This window comes from Lynx canadensis, chromosome E1 (genome assembly GCF_007474595.2).
Source record: "Lynx canadensis isolate LIC74 chromosome E1, mLynCan4.pri.v2, whole genome shotgun sequence".
In the NCBI taxonomy this organism is placed as follows: Eukaryota; Metazoa; Chordata; class Mammalia; order Carnivora; family Felidae; genus Lynx; species Lynx canadensis.
Genome location: NC_044316.2, coordinates 59765259 through 59783658, shown reverse-complemented (window position 1 = coordinate 59783658; position 18400 = coordinate 59765259). Strand labels below are relative to the sequence as shown.

Here is an 18400-nt window from a genome sequence, read left to right as displayed (position 1 = left end):
TGTGACTGTGCACGCACATAGACGGAGGGCTGTGAAGAAGCGTGTCCGTTTCTCCGCGGTTTGGGGAGGAAGCTACCGAATGAGATGTTGGGACTTTTCTCTGAATACTTCTGTATTGTTTGCAATCTGCAGCTGTACCAAACGCTCTCAGTTTGCTTCCTTCTGGGAAGGCCATCTTCCCCCAAACCATGCGGGTGGTGGGGTTTCTGCTCTCCCACAGGCGTGCTTGGACCTCATGGCAAAGGCTTTAGGCGAGACTGGTCTGTCTGCATTTATTTTACAGAGATGATTTATCTGGTGCGTAAATACAGGTGGCGTGTAAACCAACTGTGACGAAAATATCTTATCATCGTTTAACAGCATGAATAACGTAAGACAGTCCAGCCGAGGTGGCATCATCTGTCTCCTGTGGTTTCCAGGTGCTTTTCCGGGCGCTTTTCCGGGCGCCTCTGCAGACCACCACCCCCCCCCACACCCGCCCCGCCTGCACCCGCCCCGGGATGTGTCCTCCCTCAGCTGCCTGCGGCAAGCACCCCGTCCCCGTCTCCGCAGCCCGGGGCTCCTCGAGGGGTCATTTGCAAGAATCTTCACATCCAGCGCTGTTGTAAAGACTTTGCTTCGGGGGCAGTTGCAGGATCGCAGCAAAACTGCCGGGAAGGTCCGGAGCCGGTCCGCGTGCCCGCCCCTCGCGCACAGCCTGCCCACGTACCCGCCGCGGTGCCGTCGGAAGCCTCGTGCGGGGACGTTTCGCCTGCTCGTCCCTCCCCCGCCCCGGCAGCCCTGGATCCTTGTCCTGTCCCCACAGCTCTGCCTTTTCCCAGGGTGCCTGGCACTTGGAGTCACACAGCCTGGAGCCTTTCATACCTGGCCTTTTCCCCTGAGTTTTTGTGTGTTCTGATTATAAAAAGGCTGCTTGCTCATTGCAAAGATGTAAGTGTGTGCAGGGAGGTGTTAATTCCTACAGGAAAGCACAGATTACTGACCTGAGCAAACCCGCGGCCCGGAGGCGGTGCCGGGCGCCTGTCCGTCCATCACGGTGTGAGTGTGCAAGCCCCCACACGGCCCCACGCTGGAGCGGGTGCCACACGAGCGCTGGACCGGCCCTCTCAGGACGCGTGGGGCCCGGACGGCCGAGCCCACCTCCAGCCAAAGCGGGTCTCGTGCGATCCCAACAGTGAATGAAGGCGCTTGTCCGACCGCAGCCTCGCAAGACGCCGTGCTCGTTCGGAGCTGTTTGGGCCTGTCCGCTCAGGGAAAACGCGTCGTCGTTTAGCTCGGATTTCCAGTGCGTGTGTGCTGCCAGTGCGTGATGCCTCATCATGTCGTTTTCCTGCTGAACTTGTTGTTTGTCCAGAAGTGATTTGCTAAAAAAAAAAAAAAAAAAAAAAAAAAAGGACAGGGGCGCCTGGGGGGCTCCGTTGGTTAAGCATCTGGACTTCAGCTCAGGTCGTGATTTCACAGTCCGTTGAGTTCGAGCCCCACGTCGGGCTCTGTGCCGGCAGCTCGGAGCCCGGAGCCTGCCGTGGATTCTGTGTCTCCTTCGCTCTTTGCCCCTCTCCCATTTGCACGTGTGCTCTCTTTCTCCCTCTCTCAAAAATAAACATTTGGGGCGCCCGGGTGGCTCAGTCGGTTAAGCGTCCAGACTTCGGTTCGGGTCGTGATCTCACGGTTCGTGGGCTCGAGTCCGCGTTGGGCTCTGTGCTGACAGCTCAGAGCCTGGAGCCTGCTTGGGATTCTCAAAAATAAATAAAAACATTTGAAAAAAGTTTAAAAAGGGACAAATGAGGCTTTCGTTGGCCTGCTGACCCCACACTGTTTAGCAGGTACACGTGAGTAAATAGTTCCTCACCTTTCTTTTTCATAATTACATGCACGTTTAAAAGCCTGTTGTAAGCAGAAGGTGATCTGTTGTTTTGCATCCGCCTGCCAGGGGCTCCTTGACGCCTGCGGCCACACCTTCCTGGAGCCTCTCTCTGGCGGCCCACATTTTGTTTTGAACCAGGGTCTAGAATGATGGCTTGGCTGGAGAAAATTCCATGTCGGCATTTTCTTACAACCTTTTCAAAGCGGGTGTTTCTCTGTCTTTGAAGAAGTTGGCCCTTGGCCGGTGAAGCCCCTTCCTTGGGGGGTTGGGGGGGGGTGTCCCTGTTCCCTCTGGCCGCTCTTCTCCTGTGACGCCAGCCTGGGTCTGAGCGGGAGTGGGCTGGTGTTACTTTAACCTGCTCAGGAATGGGATTGTTTTTTTTAATCTTAAGACTTGTGGTTTGTTGGTTTTTCCCATTCTTTGAAATTTTTAGCCATTGTTTCTTTAGATGTTCTTCCCTTCTTTCTAATCTCTTCTGGAGATCTCATTAGACCTGCTGGGAATCTCTCTCCTCTCCCCCCCGCCCCCCTCCTTCCCTCCTGCTCTCTCCCTCAGTCTCTTGCCCATGTTGTCTCTTTCCCTCTCCATCTCTCTCCCTCTCTTCCCCCTCCCTCTCTCCCTTCATCTCTCTCTCTCTGTCCCTCTCCCTCCCTCTTTCTCTCTCCCTTCCCCCTCTTCCTCTATCTCTCCCTCTTTCCCTCCCCCTCCCTCCCTCCCTCCCTCCCTCCCTCCCCGCCAGTGGATGGATTCCTGTGTCTTTTTTTTTTTTTTAATGTTTATTTATTTTTGAGAAAGACAGAGACAGAATGCAAGTGGGTTAGGGACAGAGAGAGAGGGAGACACAGGGCCCCACCCAGGCGCCCCGGATTCCTGTGTCTTTGCAAGTTTACATTTCACGTTTATTCATTCCTTTCTTTGGGTTTGTTTGATTATTCTTTTCCTGATTTCGTTAACATTTACTTTATTCTTGTTTAGTGATTGCATTTTTTAAGGTGTGAATCTTCCATCTGAGTGTCAAGGTTTTGAGGGATAGCGTCATCACTTTGATTAATGTCCAGATACTCTGCCAAAACTCAGGTTTTCTGTTTCACTCAAGTTGTTTAGGAGAGTTTCAGGATTTTTTAGTCGTTTTCAAACGTGTTGAATTTTACTTTTGAACCTGTTCCTTTAGCAGCCTTATCATACCAACTTATTAACGTCCTTTCTAAATATATGTGTAGTTGCCAAGAACCACGATTTTTGTGTTAAAATCTTGCCCGATTCTCCTTCCCTTCCTCACCGCGTGCGCCGTCCATTTTCCCGCTGCGTCACTCGGCGTGAAATATCCAGTCACAGGTCCTGCCGGTCAGGTTGTGCAGTGTCCTTTCTGATGTTCAGTGCCGTCGGGGGCAGAAAAATGACGTTTTTAGTCAGGTGTTTGGAAGGGTCGTTTCCAGAAGGAGGCAAAATATGGCTCTTGGACACCTATGAAAAAAGATACAGATTTGGGACTTTCTTGTCGTTCAGCAGTGACAGCCAGCTCCGAGGAAAGGGCCAGTCGCGAGTTGCAGAATAAGGACCCTGAATTGCAAGTGGAGCCGGATCTGGTTCTTCTTCTTCTTTTAGTGTTTGTTTATTTTTGAGAGAGGGAGAGAGACAGCGAGAGCAGGGGGCGGGGGTGCAGAGAGAGGGGGAGACACAGAATCCGAAGCAGGCTCCAGGCTCCGAGCCGTCAGCACAGAGCCCGACGCGGGGCTCGAACCCACGAACTGTGAGATCATGACCTGAGCTGAAGTCGGACGCCCGACCGACCGAGCCCCCCAGGCGTCCCCGGATCTGGTTTTTCTAAGGGGAGGGGCTGTCAGGGAAACTGTGGGTTGACCTCGTAAAGTGCAAGCGCGCCTCAACTTGCAGGTCTGTGGGGCAGGAGGCGGGCCGTGGGGGCCGAGGCCTTGCTGCCCTCAGAGCGGTTTCCACTCCAGAGCATATGTTTTCTTACCGTTTTTCTGCTTCGGATAAAACATAAGCTCAAACAAGGGTGATTCGTGATCATAAGCAAGGCTGGTTGGTCACTTGGCTGGATTATGTCCATAGGTGTAGCAAGAATGTTAATACACCGAGCTGGCTTTCCTGAGTTCACTTTGCTAGAAGTTTCCATCAGGAGTCCAGATTGGACTCTTTACAAGCTTCTCGTTTGTTGTCCTGATGAGGCCAGGAAGCCAGTAACGCACTGGTTTCATCTGCTAAATGATTTTGAGCAAATTCCTTTTATCCCAAGGTTTCAGAACTACCCTGAGGCTCCATGGCCTGCTGGAGGTGACCTTCCCAGCTCTTCGCCAGCTGTGTGCCTCGGCTCCTTAAGTCAACCGGAGTAACTTCTGGTGACCGGTCCTGACAACTAAGTGAGCATAATGCTCAAATCTGGCCCGCACCGCCCGTGTTTCCAGTCAAGTCCCGGTAAAACGGAGCACCGATTCTCAGGGCACCGGTGCAAGTAAAGAACTGTGTTGCAGGAGGGTGTTAAGAAACAAAATTCGAGCGGGTGAATTTGTAGATCTAATTGCCTTTGTTGAGCGATTCAGGACTCAGGCAGCATCCCATGCAGCAAGCAGAGGGAGCTCAGAGGGGCTCCACAGAGTGGAAGGTTCTTATAGGAAGGACAGTGGGGGCAAGAGGTACATTAGCGAAAGAAAAGGATTGTTTGCAGCCAGATCACCTTCCCTACCTGTAAGGGCCGGGGTCCTTTGGGGTTGGAGAGGACCCAGTGGCAGACTCCACTGACTACAGGGCTCCTGACAACCGGTTAAAGCTGCATTTCTGGGGGAGGTTGCAGCTAGGTCAGGCATAAAGCCCTGGTTTGGGCCTGTGATTTGCTTTTGAACAAAAAAAAGAAGACTGGGGCGCCCGGGGGCTCAGTGGGTTGAGCGTCCGACTCTTGGTTTCAGCTCAGGTCATGATCTCATGGTCCGTGAGTTTGAGCCCCGCTTTGGGCTCTGTGCTGACAGCAGGAGCCTGCTTGGGACTCACTTTCTCTCTCTCTCTCTCTCTCTCTCTCTCTCTGCTCCTCCCCTGCTCTCTCTCTCTCTCAAAACAAATAAACTTAAAAAAAGAAAAAAGTAAGAAGACTCAACAAGAGTATCTGGGTTCTGAAGGACTTAGGGAGAGAAGAAGATGCCACTTAGAGATGTTTCACATCAGCTCACAAAAGCGGAGACCCCTGAAGCCTTACAGACTGCGGCTGGCTAAGAGGAGGGAGAACGGGCCCCGTCTAGAGCTAGGACGTCGACCGTGAAAGCCACGTATCCAGAGAAGAGCTGCCATCGCCCCTGCCCATCCCTTCCGTCCTCAGTGACCAATTCTTGATCCATTGGATTTTGGTTCCAGGTCAGAAGAGTCCACGTTCTTCTCGACTGGAGCTCTGGAAATCCTGCCTCGCGCAACCGGGAGCATCTCAGAGTGGGCCAGGCACCGCCAGCGGAAGCCTGTGCCCAAAGTACAGCGGGCCCCTCGGCCCCAGGGGGTGCCCGAGACGGCAGACGGTACCGAACGCTACGCATTCCACGTTTTTCTCCTAGACGTACGCGCCCACGATAATGTTTATAAGTTAAGCGCGGTAAGAGACTAGGATAACAGCTAATGAGAAAATAGAGCAATTATAGCCGTATAGTGTAAATAAAGTCCCGTGACTGTGGTCTCAACACAGCCTTACCGAGCTGTCTCCGCTTTCCTGTGATGCCGTGAGACAGAGAAATGCCTGCGTGAGGGGACGGAGGAGGTGGACGCTGTCAGCAGGTCAGGAGGGGGACCGCGGGTCTCCAGACGCGCTGACAGCGAATAACCGGGGGCGCCTGTGGCTGAGACCGCGGCCGAGACCCATGCAGCCTTTCCACAGCCTCGTGGAAGGTCCTCCCGACGACAGGCACGCCGGCCTCGCTCTAGAGATTTCCCTCTTGTCTCGTTTTCCTCCTCTTCTCTCTTCTTATCGAAGCGCGACTTCTCGCACAGTGACCGCACCGCCTTACTTTTCCAGCGGCAGTTTGCAGGGGTTCCGACTTCTCCACATCCTGGGCACCGCTGACTTCCCGTCTTGTCCGTTCTGTCCGTTCTGACGAGTGAGAAGCCGTAGCTCACTGTGGTTTAGAGTCTGCGTTTCCCTGACGACTAATGATGCGATCCATCTCTGCAGGGGCTCGTCGGCCATTCGTGGGTCTTCGGATTCCATGGCTTTTAAGCTCCGGGTTTAAAATCGAAAGAAAACAAGTTCACTTCCGAATTCTGTCCTTCCCATGTGCTTTTATCTCCTGGAGGAAGCTGACGGAGTACTCTGGGACCCATTGCCGGAGCTCCACGGTGACAGGGCTGGTTCCTTGAGTACCTAGATGCTAATAACATGCAATATATTCACCACCATCTTCAGACGGATGGATAATAAGCTTTTTCAAAATTTCTGTTTCAGTTTCTAATACAGTAAATATCAGTGTTTACAGCTCACACACACCCCAAAACCTCGGAGTCCTCACTAAGCTTGTGTTTAGCCACGATGATTCGTTATTCTGACAGACCTTATTTCAACAGTAGTTGTATCTTGTAGTATTGTCAGCTTAAAGATGCATTTCCTACATTTTTAGGTAACTTAACCCAAGTTGAGTTAACGAAGGGGTATTCTTTGGCGACCCGGATCATTTCTGAGTAAGACAGGATGCTTGCAAGATGACAGGCGGGATCTTTGAGTTTATTCATTTGACCTCCTGCGGCTTACTTTTCTGTGCTGCAGAGAGAGTGCACTTCGGGACGGTTAGTGAAGGTGTTGATTTCTGCTTTGAGAAGCCGTGTCAGGCCACACGCAGCCGCGGGACGTCTTGTGTGCGCGTCACCCCCCACCGCGTGCTGCAGGAGAGAAGCGACTGGGGTAGAGGAGGAACGCGGTGTTCTTCTCGGGGTTTGTGCTTGGCGTGAGGGAGACCCAGAAATGAGGTGCACGCAGAAAGCAAGCCCTTCTGGTGCGTGGCTGGCTCAGTCAGTGGAGCATGTGACTCTTGATCTCCGGGTGTGAGTTTAAGCCCCGTGTTGGGCATAGAGCTTACTTTAAAATAAAAAGGTGAAAAAGAAGGAGAAGGAGAAATAATGAGAAAGCGAATCCTTTTCCTCTCCTTGTTCTTGTTCTAGGGAAACCACCTCATCAACCCCTGCCCACTCCTGAGGCCTGGAACCAGAGTGAAGCACCTTTGGGGCAGGTGAAGCCCCCCTCTGCAGCTCAGGTAATCCTTATTCCTGTATCTAAGAACAGCATCTTCAGCAACTTTTTACCAATTGCTTAAGTATTGCGTTTCATTACCGAAACGTCAAAATCCAGTAGACATGATTGAAAAGGTCTCCATTTTTCAGCAGCTGAACATAGTTACCTGTGACGTCTCAGTGTGTTTCCTTCTGTTTTTTAAAGTTACAAAAATAGGGGCACCTGGGCGACTCAGTCGGTTTAAGCATCCGAGTCTTGATCTTGGCTCAGGTCATGATCTCACAGTTTGTGAGTTCGAGCCCCACGTTGGGCTCTGCGCTGACATCGGAGAGCCTGCTTGTGTGCGTGCTCGCTCGCTCTCTCTCCCTCAAAAAATAAGTTTAAAAAATAAAGTTAAAAAAATGAAAAAATAAAAATAAATACAAAATAAACATAAAATTACAAATTATATCATATGTATATTTTACTGTAGCTTTACCCACCTGGGTATTATTTTTCAAATCTTCACCAATATGATGGGTTAAAAAAATTGCATCTTTGAGGCACCTGGGTGGCTCAGTCGGTTAAGTGGCCGACTTCGGCTCAGGTCACGATCTCGCGATCCGTGAGTTCGAGCCCCGCGTCGGGCTCTGTGCTGACAGCTCAGAGCCCGGAGCCTGTTTCGGATTCTGTGTCTCCCTCTCTCTGACCCTTCCCCCGTTCATGCTCTGTCTCTCTCTGTCTCAAAAATAAATAAACGTTAAAAAAAAAATTTTTTTTAAGTTGCATCTTTTAAAAGTTTTTTTATATCCTTAGTGGTATTAAAGTTTGTAATCTGTTTATTGGCCATTTGTATGTCTTCTTTTGTGGGTTATTTATACACGTATTTTGTTAATTTTTCTACTTGTATGTCTGTGTTTGTCAGTTTTTGTTTTGAGAGAGAGAGAGAATCCCAAGCAGGCTCCCAGCTCAGAGCCCGACTCAGGGCTCCATCTCACAACCATGAGATCACGACCTGAGCTAAAATCAAGAGTTGGATGCCCAACCGATTGAGCCACCCAGGCATCCTTGTGCTTGTTAGTTCTTAAGAGGTTTTCACACACGACGGAACTGCTGCTTGTCTATCGTAAACCTTTGTCATGTGCCATATGTCATATGTTTTCTTTTTTTTGTTTTTTAGTCCACAGAGAACTGTCTTTAATGAGCTCCACCAGTGTACTTGAATGGTTTATTTCACTGGTTTTTGGCTTAGAGTGTTTTCCTCTATTTTGAGTTTAGGTAAATATCCACCCATTTCTTCTGGCTGTGCTGTCTCACAAATTATCATGACAGCCATAAGTAATTACCCTCCTTTTTCTCACTGACTTCGAACTGGTATTTTTATCATGTGCTAAACATCTCGACTCTTATGTATTTTTTAAATTAACGTTTTATTTTGAAATGATTTCAGATTTACGCAAAGTTGTAAAAATAACACATATACCCTTCACCTAGATTCACCAGTTGTTAACTCGTTACTACATTTGGTTTGTCATTCTTTCTGTTCCTTCCCTCTGCCTCCCCCACGTTTTAGATGGATGGATGGATAGATAGATGATAGATGGATAGATGGATGGGTGATAGATGGATGGATAGATAATGGATAGATGATAGATAGATGTTAGATGGATAGATAGATGATGGATGGATGGATGGATGGATAGGTGATGGATAGATACGTGATATCGCTGTTAGATGGATAGATAGATAATAGATAGACAGACGATAGACAGATGTTAGATGGATGGATGGATAAAGAAATATAGATGGAGGAGAGGTAGAGAGAGACACACAGAGTCAGACAGCTTTGCTCCCGGACCAGCTAAGAATAAGCCCCTTCATGTCTGAAAACAAAGATACCTTCTGACATTATGAAAATTAGGAAACATAACATTAATACGATCCATGGGGTGCCTGGGTGGCTCAGTTGGTTGAGCGTCCAACTCTTGATTTTTGGCTCAAGTTATGGTCCCAGCCAGGGTCATGGGATCAAGCTCCATGTTGGGCTCCATGCTGAGCATGAAGCCTGCTTAAGATTCTCTGTCTCTCCCTATCTCTCTCCCTCTGCCTCCCTTTGCCCCTCTCCTGCTTATGCACACACTTCCACGCTCTTCTCTCTCTCTCTCTCTCTCTCTAAAATAACAAAAATAAAACACAATCCTAGAATTTCATACATGTTCTATACTCAGATTTTGCCAATCCCAAGTCCGGGACCCGTGTTGCCTCTAGCACTTGCGTACCTGTGCGTGAGCGTGTGTGGTTGTGTGTGGTGCACATGGAGATGTATTTATGCATGTGCGTGGTGTGCACACGGTCACGTGCAGGTGCTTGTGTGGACATCTCCTCCACCCCAGAGGGGGCCTTCTGACCTCGTTTGTCCTTCACAACACTGACATTTTAGAAGAGCCAGGACAGTATTTTGCAGACCGTGGAGTGACACCTGTGCGTTGTGAGATTCAGGTCTGCATTTATTTTCCACATGGCCCCAGTGAAGGGTCTCTTCCCCTTTAATACCATAGCTTTGCAATAGTCCTTGTTTCTGCCCCTTTACAAAATTTTCTTAGCTGTCCTCCCCGTTTGGTCTTTATCAGTGGATATTGTCATTTATGTATTTTTATTATAAATATTTTAGACTTCTAAGAAGATACCAAGACTAATGTAACTACACCATCCAACTTAATAAACAAAATGTTATAAAGTGAAAACCCCCTTGAGTGTCCTACCAGACATCCCCACCCTTCAGACTTTGTCTCAGCAGATATTTGAAAATCCGTATAAATCACGTCTGGTCGTGTATGTATCTTTCTGCACGGTGCTTTCATCCAACACTATGTTTCTGAGATAATATCAAGGCCGATGCAAACTTTTCTGTAAAGGGCTGGAGACCAACTATGTAGGGCCCCACCTTTAAGGACCCTACATTCTCTGTGGCAGTTTAGCTCTGCGATGAGCCTGAAGGTGTCTCAGGTGGTGTGTGAACAGGTGGGCATGGGTGGTGCTCTGGTAAAACTTTACGGATCCTGAAATGTTTAATTTCATGTAATTTTCATGTCATGAAACATCCTTCTTTTGATTTTTTTCGACTATTTAAAACTGTAGGGGCACCTGGGTGGCCCAGTCGGTTGAGCATCCAACTTCAGCTCAGGTCATGATCTCACGGCTCTTGAGTTCGAGCCCCGCGTCGGGCTCTGTGCTGACAGCTCGGAGCCCGGAGCCTGCTTCGGATTCTGTGTCTCCCTCTCTCTCTTCCCCTGCCCTGCTTGCACTCTGTCTCTCCATCTCAAAAATGAATACACATTAAAAGAAATCTTTTTTTAATTTTAAAATGTGAAAACTCGGTACCCGGCTGGCTTAGTAGAGTGTATGACTCTTGACCTCAGGATTGATCTCAGGATCGTGAGTTCGAGCCTCACATTGTGTGTAGAGATTACTTAAAAATAATAACATCATGGGGCACCTGGGTGGCCCAGATGGTTAAGCCTCTGACTCTTAATTTTGGCTCAGGTCATGGTCTCCCCGTTTCATGAGTTCAAGCCCTGCGTTGGGCTCTGCGCTGTCAGTGTGGAGCCTGCTTGGGATTCTTTCTCTCTCTCCCTATCTCTCTGCCCCTCCCCCACTTTCACTGTCTCTGTTGCTCTCAAATAAATAGGTGGAAATAAACTTTAAAAATAAAATAGGGGCGCCTGAGTGGCTCAGTCGGTTAAGCATCCAACCTCGGCTCAGGTCATGATCTCGCGTTTTGTGAGTTCAAGCCCCACATCGGCCTCTGTGCTGACAGCTCCGAGCCTGGAGCCTGCTTCGGATTCTGTGTCTCCCTCTCTCTCTCTGCCCCTCCCCCACTTGTGCTCTATCAAAAATAAATAAATGTAAAAAAAATAAAATAAAAAATAATAAAATCTTTAAAAAAATAAATAAAAATGTGAAAACTGTTCTTAGCTCATGGGCTAGACCAAAAAAAGGTGGTGGGCGGGGTCTGACCTGCGAGGTATGGCTTTCCAGGTCTAGACACTGGTTTGTGTATGTTCTTTCTATCGTATGAATATATCAACGTTACTTATCCATTCTTCTGTCAGTGGGCATTTAGGCTATTTTTTGCTATAAACATTGTTATGAATGTCCTCTTGTGTTATGAATGTCCTCTGCCTCCCCCATTATCAGCATCCCCCACCAGATGGCGTGTCCGTCACAACTGACGAACCTTCAGTGACACACAGCTATCGCCAGTCCAGAGTCACGGTGCGCTCTCGTGCTGGACATCGTAAGGGTTTGCACAAACGGATGCTGACGTGTGTCCATGTTACGGTCTCACACCGAGTAGTCTCACTGTCCTAGGAATCCTCTGTGTCTGTGCATCCCTCCCCCTTTCCCCAACTCCGTCCTTGGTGCCGAATGAGCTTTTTACGGACCCCGCGGTTCTGCCTTTTCTGGGATGTCACAGAGTTGGAATCATACGCTATGTGGCCTTTCTCGGACTGGCTTCCTTCTCTTGGCTGCGTGCGTTTACGTTTCCTCCACGTCTTTTCAGGGCTCAGAAGCTCATTTCTGTTCAGCGCTGGGCAATACTCTGATGACTGTACCGTTTATCTTGAATATTTCTGAACACACATTTTCTAGCTGTTGCAGGCCATTGGGAACCTCGTTGATTTTTCTCAGATGATTTGGTATCTAGCAATTCTGCAGAAGTGATTGGTGCTGGTGCGTGTGACCAGAGTTTTCCCTCGGTTCTCTATGGGGACAGAGCCCCTGCTGGGGTCAGGCTCCTTCCTTCTCAGTCCTGTCTCATGCTGCTGTCCTGCCCAGGACTCCCATGCAGTGGAAACAAGAGCAGGCTAGCTGGCATCCACACCTTTGTCCTGACTTGAACAGTGCTTTTTGCGTTTTTCTTTAAAGATTTTATTTTTTTAAGCAATCTCTACGTCTAAAATGGGGATCGAACTCATAACCCCGAGATCAGGAGTCACACGCTCCACCAACCGAGCCAGTCAGGAGCTCCAAATGCTTTTTGCATTTTATCTTCAAGTAGAAAGTTTGCTGTAGGTTTGGGTATTATGTTGAATCCTACAAAATTGCCATTTTGGAGGTTAAAAGCGGTCAAATGTCAGCGAGTTTATGTGGCCCAGCCTCTTCCAGACCGTTCGTCGGTTTAAAGCAGCGCTCTCTCCTCCTGATCTACTGAGTTTTCACGCAGAGTAGATGCTGAATTCTGTGCGCGGGTGCTTCTGGCTCTACCCCAGGGGCCCCGAGCGGGTTCCTGGCCGGCCGGATGCTGAGGCCCTTCCAGGGAGCTTATGCCCCGTCCAGCGTGCCGGCCGCGTGCTGGCCGGGGCCTGGCACCTTAGCCCCCCGGCGCGGGCCGCCTGCCGCTGCCCTCAGAGTGTTCACAGCGTGGTTCTCCGCACGACCAGAACCTTCCGCCTCTCATCAGTCGTTGAAAAGTATCGTGCGTGCATCCTGGAGCCGTGTCTGTGCGCGTGTGCGTGTGTGCGTGTGTGTAGTTTTTTATTCGCTAATATTCCGCTTCTCTGAAGGGGGTGGGAGTTTCATCAACTCTTGACCCTAGACCATATGCTGATGTCCCGCGAACGGTCTCCAGTGTGCGTCAGATAAAATCAGAGCGCGCCAGGTGGGTGATGGGCGGCCTGTTCGGCCGTGGGGTGACGCGAGCTCCAAGTCGGCCCTGGCGAGGTGGCAGAGGCCGCGGCGTTGGGCTCCACGCCGAGCTGGGGGTGGGTGCGGGGCCAGTCGGCAGGGGTTCCTGGCTGGGAGGAGGGGGCGGCCGGCCAGGAGATGCGTCAGATCTGGATTTGCTGTGGGATGGACGTGGAGTGAGAGAGAAGGAAGGAATCCGGGTTTGAGGCCTGGCAGCTGGCCGGGGGAGGCGAGCGGCGGTCTGGGACCAGCGATCCCCGAGCTGCCCACCAGCCTCGTCCGTGCGCACACACACCTCGTGGGGTGTTGGGGGCCTTCTGCTGGAGCTAAACGCAAGCCCTCAGCAAAGGGCAGTGTCTGAGCCATGGGACAGCGGGGGCGCGCCAGGCCGCCTGGAATGGCTCTGGCTCTGTGGGAGAGATGCGCACGGCGGTGTGCCTGGCGAGGAGACACGGCCTGAGACAACTGGGCAGGGCTGGCCACAGAGAGGGGCTGAAGACCATGGCACTTTCCACCAGAGGATGCCTCCCCTGGAGGATGCCCTCCCCTAGGGGACCCGTTCTCCTGGAGGAGGACCCCCCTCCTGGAAGACACCCCATCCCCTGGAGGACGCTTTTGCCACTTGTGGGAAATGCTGTTAAAACTTCGAAGTGCCTCAGCTAGTTGTTCATAACTTTTCAAATCATCTGCATTAATTAATTAAACTTCTGCATACGTGTTACTGAGGAAAATGTCCCAAGTCATAGAATAAATGTGCCCGTTAGCCGTTACAGTAAAACATGCATATTGTTATCCGTACCTTCACTTCTTTCTAGTACATTAAGTGCTTTATTACACGAGGGCGCCCGGGTGGCTCCGTTGGTTAAGTGCCTGATCCTTGATTTTAGCTCAGATTATGATCTCAAGGTTTGTGAGTTCAAGGCCCCAAGTCAGGCTCCGTGCTGACAGCATGGAGCCCTCATGGGGATATTCTCTCTCTCTCTCTCTCTCAAAACAAATAAACTTGAAAAGTACTTTATTACACTTTATTAATCTCTTTCAAACTACAAAACTACCATGCCTTTGATAATCCAGTGAAATGACTCCTTTCTTAAAACGTGAGAAAAGATGAGACTCTGGGGCCCACTTTTTTAACCAGTAGATAAATAAGCAAAGGGTGTGGTCAGGAAGCACAAAGGAAGACGCACAGTGAGTCCCTCGACAAATGCGAAAAGCCGTTTATTATCAGTGCTGCCCCAGGGGCTGTCAATTAAATCCAAAAGATTTGTGTGCGTTTCTCAGTTGAAAACTCAAATATTGATTGAACTAGAGCGGAGGAGAGCTGGGTGGTGGGTGTGAGTGCTCCCTGGGGCGGGAGGAGGCTGGTGGATCTGGCTGGTTCCCAGGGGCCCCACTGGCCTGCTGCCCGGGCTCTGCCCTGGTGCCCCTGCTTTTAATTCTTTTTTTTAATTTTTTTTTTTATTTTTTTATTTATTTTTGGGACAGAGAGAGACAGAGCATGAACGGGGGAGGGGCAGAGAGAGAGGGAGACACAGAATCGGAAACAGGCTCCAGGCTCCGAGCCATCAGCCCAGAGCCCGACGCGGGGCTCGAACTCGCGGACCGCGAGATCGTGACCTGGCTGAAGTTGGATGCTTAACCGACTGCGCCACCCAGGCGCCCCGACCCTGCTTTTAATTCTTACATTTTCTTCCATGTTTCATTCTGTGCCTCTTTAGAAACTCCCCCATGCTCGCTTCTGACTGCCGTCCTGCAGGCGTCCCCACAGAGAGAGGGTGCAAAGAGCCATCAGAGCGATGCACCGATGATGTGCCAGGGACATGTGCCCTGGGAGGGTCTGTGTGACGTTAGGTTCTCGGTCTCCTGAAGGATGTGAGGGGCACTCAGATGGCCACTGAAGGCCTGCTGTGGTCATCCTGGCTCGTGGACACGACCACGCCCCTCCCTTGTGGCCAGTCCCCAATGTGAGCGAGTCCCTGATACCAGAGACTTGGGGACAGCGTTTCTTCCTACTTTTGAGGGAGACCTGGGTGACACGCCCCCTCGATGACACATGGCGCTGAGTCCTTTTCTCTGCATTTCCACGGCAGGGCTCTGAGAGCGCCGAGACAGAACGTTCCTCTGGACACCCCGGGGAGGCCCGGCCCCACCTGGCCCAGAGCGTCAGCAGAAGGTCCGGTCCGCCAGGCTGCACAGCAGGAGCTGAGGCCGGGTCGGGGCAGGTACAGCAGGGCCGCGTCTCAGTGCAGGGACCCACTGTGGGGAACCCGTGTGCCTTCTGTCCCGGTGGGTGGCTGTTGCCCCGAGTGACTGCGGTGTCAGGGGCAGACACCTCTCCTCGCGTGGGCGGGGGCAGGGGGGGTCTCCGTCATGCCCTTGCACAGCGAGACCCCCGCCCCGGGGCACACACGGGCCCCCACAGCGGGCCTTCGCGGCCGGAGAGCATGGGCTTTGGGGCATCTGTCCTTCTTTCCAGGTCCCACCTCCCATAGAGACCGGACTGCCTTTGCCCTGCACATCGTGAGGCCTTCTGGAGCCCAGGGGAACCCCAGCTGGAGTGCCCGGGGAGCGCGGGCCTGACCGAGGGCCGTGCCCACTGTCCCACCACTCACCCAGCGCGACTCTGAGGGCTGTTTCTGTCTTTGTTTACTGTCATAGAGGCAACACGGGATCTCCAGGGCGACTTACAGATCAGCTCGGCAGAAGGAAAGCCGGTCCCCAAAGCCACACCCGGCTCGAGAATCCCGTGAGGAAAAGAGCCACCACACCCGAAGCTCCTCATCACCAGCCAGTGGTCCCCTCCAGGACACGTGGAAGTTACTGGACCTGGGATCCAGCCCCTCCGGCCTCACGTCCCAGGACGACTCTGTGCCAGGTAGGCTGGGGCCGGGACACAGGGGCGCACGAGTGCCTGGCTCCGGGGTCCCAGACACGCCAGGCTCGGCCACTCGTCACCAACACACTCCAGAGGCAGAGAGACGAGCGGATGTGACACGAGAAGGGTGGTTACTGCAGCGAGGCCGATGTCAGGAGGACCGTGGGCGAGCAACTCGAAGACAGTCTGCAAAGTGGGGAAAACGGTCCCAGGGTTATATAGGGAGAATGCGGGCCGGCGGTCGGTGGGCCCGCGTAGGTGGGCGGTGAGGGTCAGGCAGATCGCTGTCGGGGGCTGTCTCACGGGGGCCCGGTGTCCTGCAGGGCAGTTCTTGTTGCCGATGGGTAGTTTCTGTTCCCGCCACGGATGCTTTGCCTGAGGTAAGAGAGAAGCTGGAAGGAAGAACTTACTCGTTCAGAAAGTAGAAAGTAGGAAGTCAGAATGGAGGGAGTCGACATCCTGTCTTAGGCGAGACGCGCTTCCCCTCCGCCGCTGTCCAGGAGGGCTGGGTCCGCGGTGGCTGATGTGCAGACAGACACGGCGTTCTCCCCGCCCATTCCGCCTGTGCGGGCTCCTGCTGTGTCACCACAGTGCCAGTCCTCCTACTCGGGTGCTGCCCGGTGCTGCAGGGGGGTCCCCTCCACGGGGGCTGGTGCGGTCCTTCTGTCTGGGAGGGCCGGCCACTCTCCGGCCTCCCGAGCACGCCCGTGTGTCCTTGTCCCTGCCCCGCCAGGTCCTCGCGGGCGTCCAGGAGATGCATTTGCTCTGTCGGGAGAGCAGCCTGACCCCGAGAAGTGGCCGGAAGCCTGAGGGAATCCCTTCAGAATCCGTCCACAGGGTTAGGGGTCTCAGCCCCACGTGGGCCGCACCTCGTTGTGTAGATGTGCCCTGACCGATGGGACTGTTGTCCCTGCGGTGGATATTTTAGGTCATTTCCAATCTTTTGCCATACAAGTCACATTACAGTGATGGCCTGGGACACATGCCTCCCGCTAAAAGCCTGTATGTGAGTCCCCAGAGTGGGGGTTGCCAGGTCGAAAAGCAGGTGTATTTCTAGTTCGGGAAGGTCTGGTCCGGTGGGGTCCGTGGGACCACCCCCGCTCACACGGACACCAGCCGGGTGTGCGAGGCTGCGCACACGGCACTGCGGACGTCACCTGCGTCTCCTGTCCGAGGTGGTGCGGCGTTCCCCCGAGTGGCTCTGGGCAGGAGTCCCCTCCCCTCCCCTGGCTCCCGCTCTGCCCCTTCCTGCCTGCCGGGGCTCCACCTGTAGGAGCTGGTCCTTCCTGATGGAAATCACCCCTTTCCCGAGACACAGTTTACAAATACTTTCCCACCTTCCGGCAGTTTCTCACTTGACTTTCGGCTTATGGTGGTTTTTGCGTGTGTGTGTAGTTAGTGTTCTTGTTTTTAACCCTTTCTGGTTCCTGTGCCTTTTTTTGGCCTTTTGCACTCCACCATTGGAGATTATTCTTCCCTGATTTCTTCTAATACTTATGGCTTCATTTTTTTAATGTGTAAATCCGTGAATCATTTGGAATTTATCACTGTATACGTTACAAAATAGGAACCAAACTGAGTTTTCGTCCCGATGGCCCAGCGGCACTCACTAGCGGCCCGTGTTGCCCTCCTGTCGGAAGTCCCGCTCTCACTGCGGTGCTGACTTCCCCAGGGCGTCTGTGTCTGGCCCATCCCACCATGGCGCCCGGGTCTCCACCTGCCCGTGGGCGGTGCTGGGCTGTTGGAGTCGTGACCGCCACACGGCCCTCGGCCGGCCTGGGCTCTCCTCGCTGTACCCTTCTGCGCATTTTCCTGGCTATTCCCGCGCGGTCTCAGCCTCATGCTCCTCCCCAGACTCTGCCCCTGGGTTTCCCAGGTGGGCCTCAGCCCTGCTTGCTTCGTATTTCACTGACTCACCGGCTTCCTTTGATTCCCTGCCTTCCCGCACCCATCTGTTGGGGCGGCGCCTTCTGCAGAAAGGACAGCGCCGTCCCCGTCCCCGTCCCCTGTGCCCCGCGGACCCGTGTGCGAGTCTGCCACAGGGGCTCCGTACATGCTCTTCCCTGTGAGCCCTCGTTGCTGGCACTTCCCTCCGATGGCTTTTTGCGTATTTTCTGCTTGGCGTGCTTGAAGAATTTTTTATCTTCTCACGCCTTTCATTGAATAGGTCACATTTTCCATCTCCAGCCTGTTTTTAAGTGACACTCAAGTTTTATTCTTCTGGTGGTTACTCCCAGCTTATTTTCATTTCACCCGTCAGTTTCTTAAACTTGTAGACATCTGCATTTTTCTGTTACCATCCATGAGGATACTAGCTGTTGGGGAGGGGTGTCTTTTAGACAAAATAAATTTGATTCAATTCCTTCAAACTTATCCGTGGCTACCTTAGTAGCCTCTAAGATACGTTGTTCTTCTTCCAGAATAGCTTTAAAAGAGAATTTTTATATGGGAAACTCTTTGAGGCCATCCATGTGGGGAGGACTTTTATCTCTGCCTCACATCTGACTCGCTCTAGTTAAGCATAAAACTCTAGCCCCACTTCTCACAACATAGTCGGCTAAGTGCCGGACTGGCTTCCTTTGCACATGTCCACAGAAAATACCACTGTCGGGGCCTCCTGATCTCGGGGTGGGGAGTTCGACCCCCATGCTGGCCGTGGAGCCTACTTGGAAGGAAGGAAGGAAAGAAGGAAGGGAGGGAGGGAGGGAGGGAGGGAGGGAGGGAGGAAGGAAGGAAGGAAGGAAGGAAGGAAGGAAGGAAGGAAGGAAGGGGAAAAGAA

General features: G+C 52.1%; 1 protein-coding gene across 1 annotated transcript in view; it reads left to right on the top strand.

Moving 5' to 3' along the window:
- CCDC57 (coiled-coil domain containing 57) overlaps positions 1-18400 on the top strand; it is a 103555-nt gene that overhangs the window by 58700 nt on the left and 26455 nt on the right. Inside the window, exons 17-19 of the mRNA XM_030295893.1 lie at positions 7010-7101; positions 14837-14968; positions 15405-15621. Of these exons, the coding sequence (XP_030151753.1) occupies positions 7010-7101; positions 14837-14968; positions 15405-15621 (441 nt within the window). The remainder of the gene's footprint in view (positions 1-7009; positions 7102-14836; positions 14969-15404; positions 15622-18400) is intronic.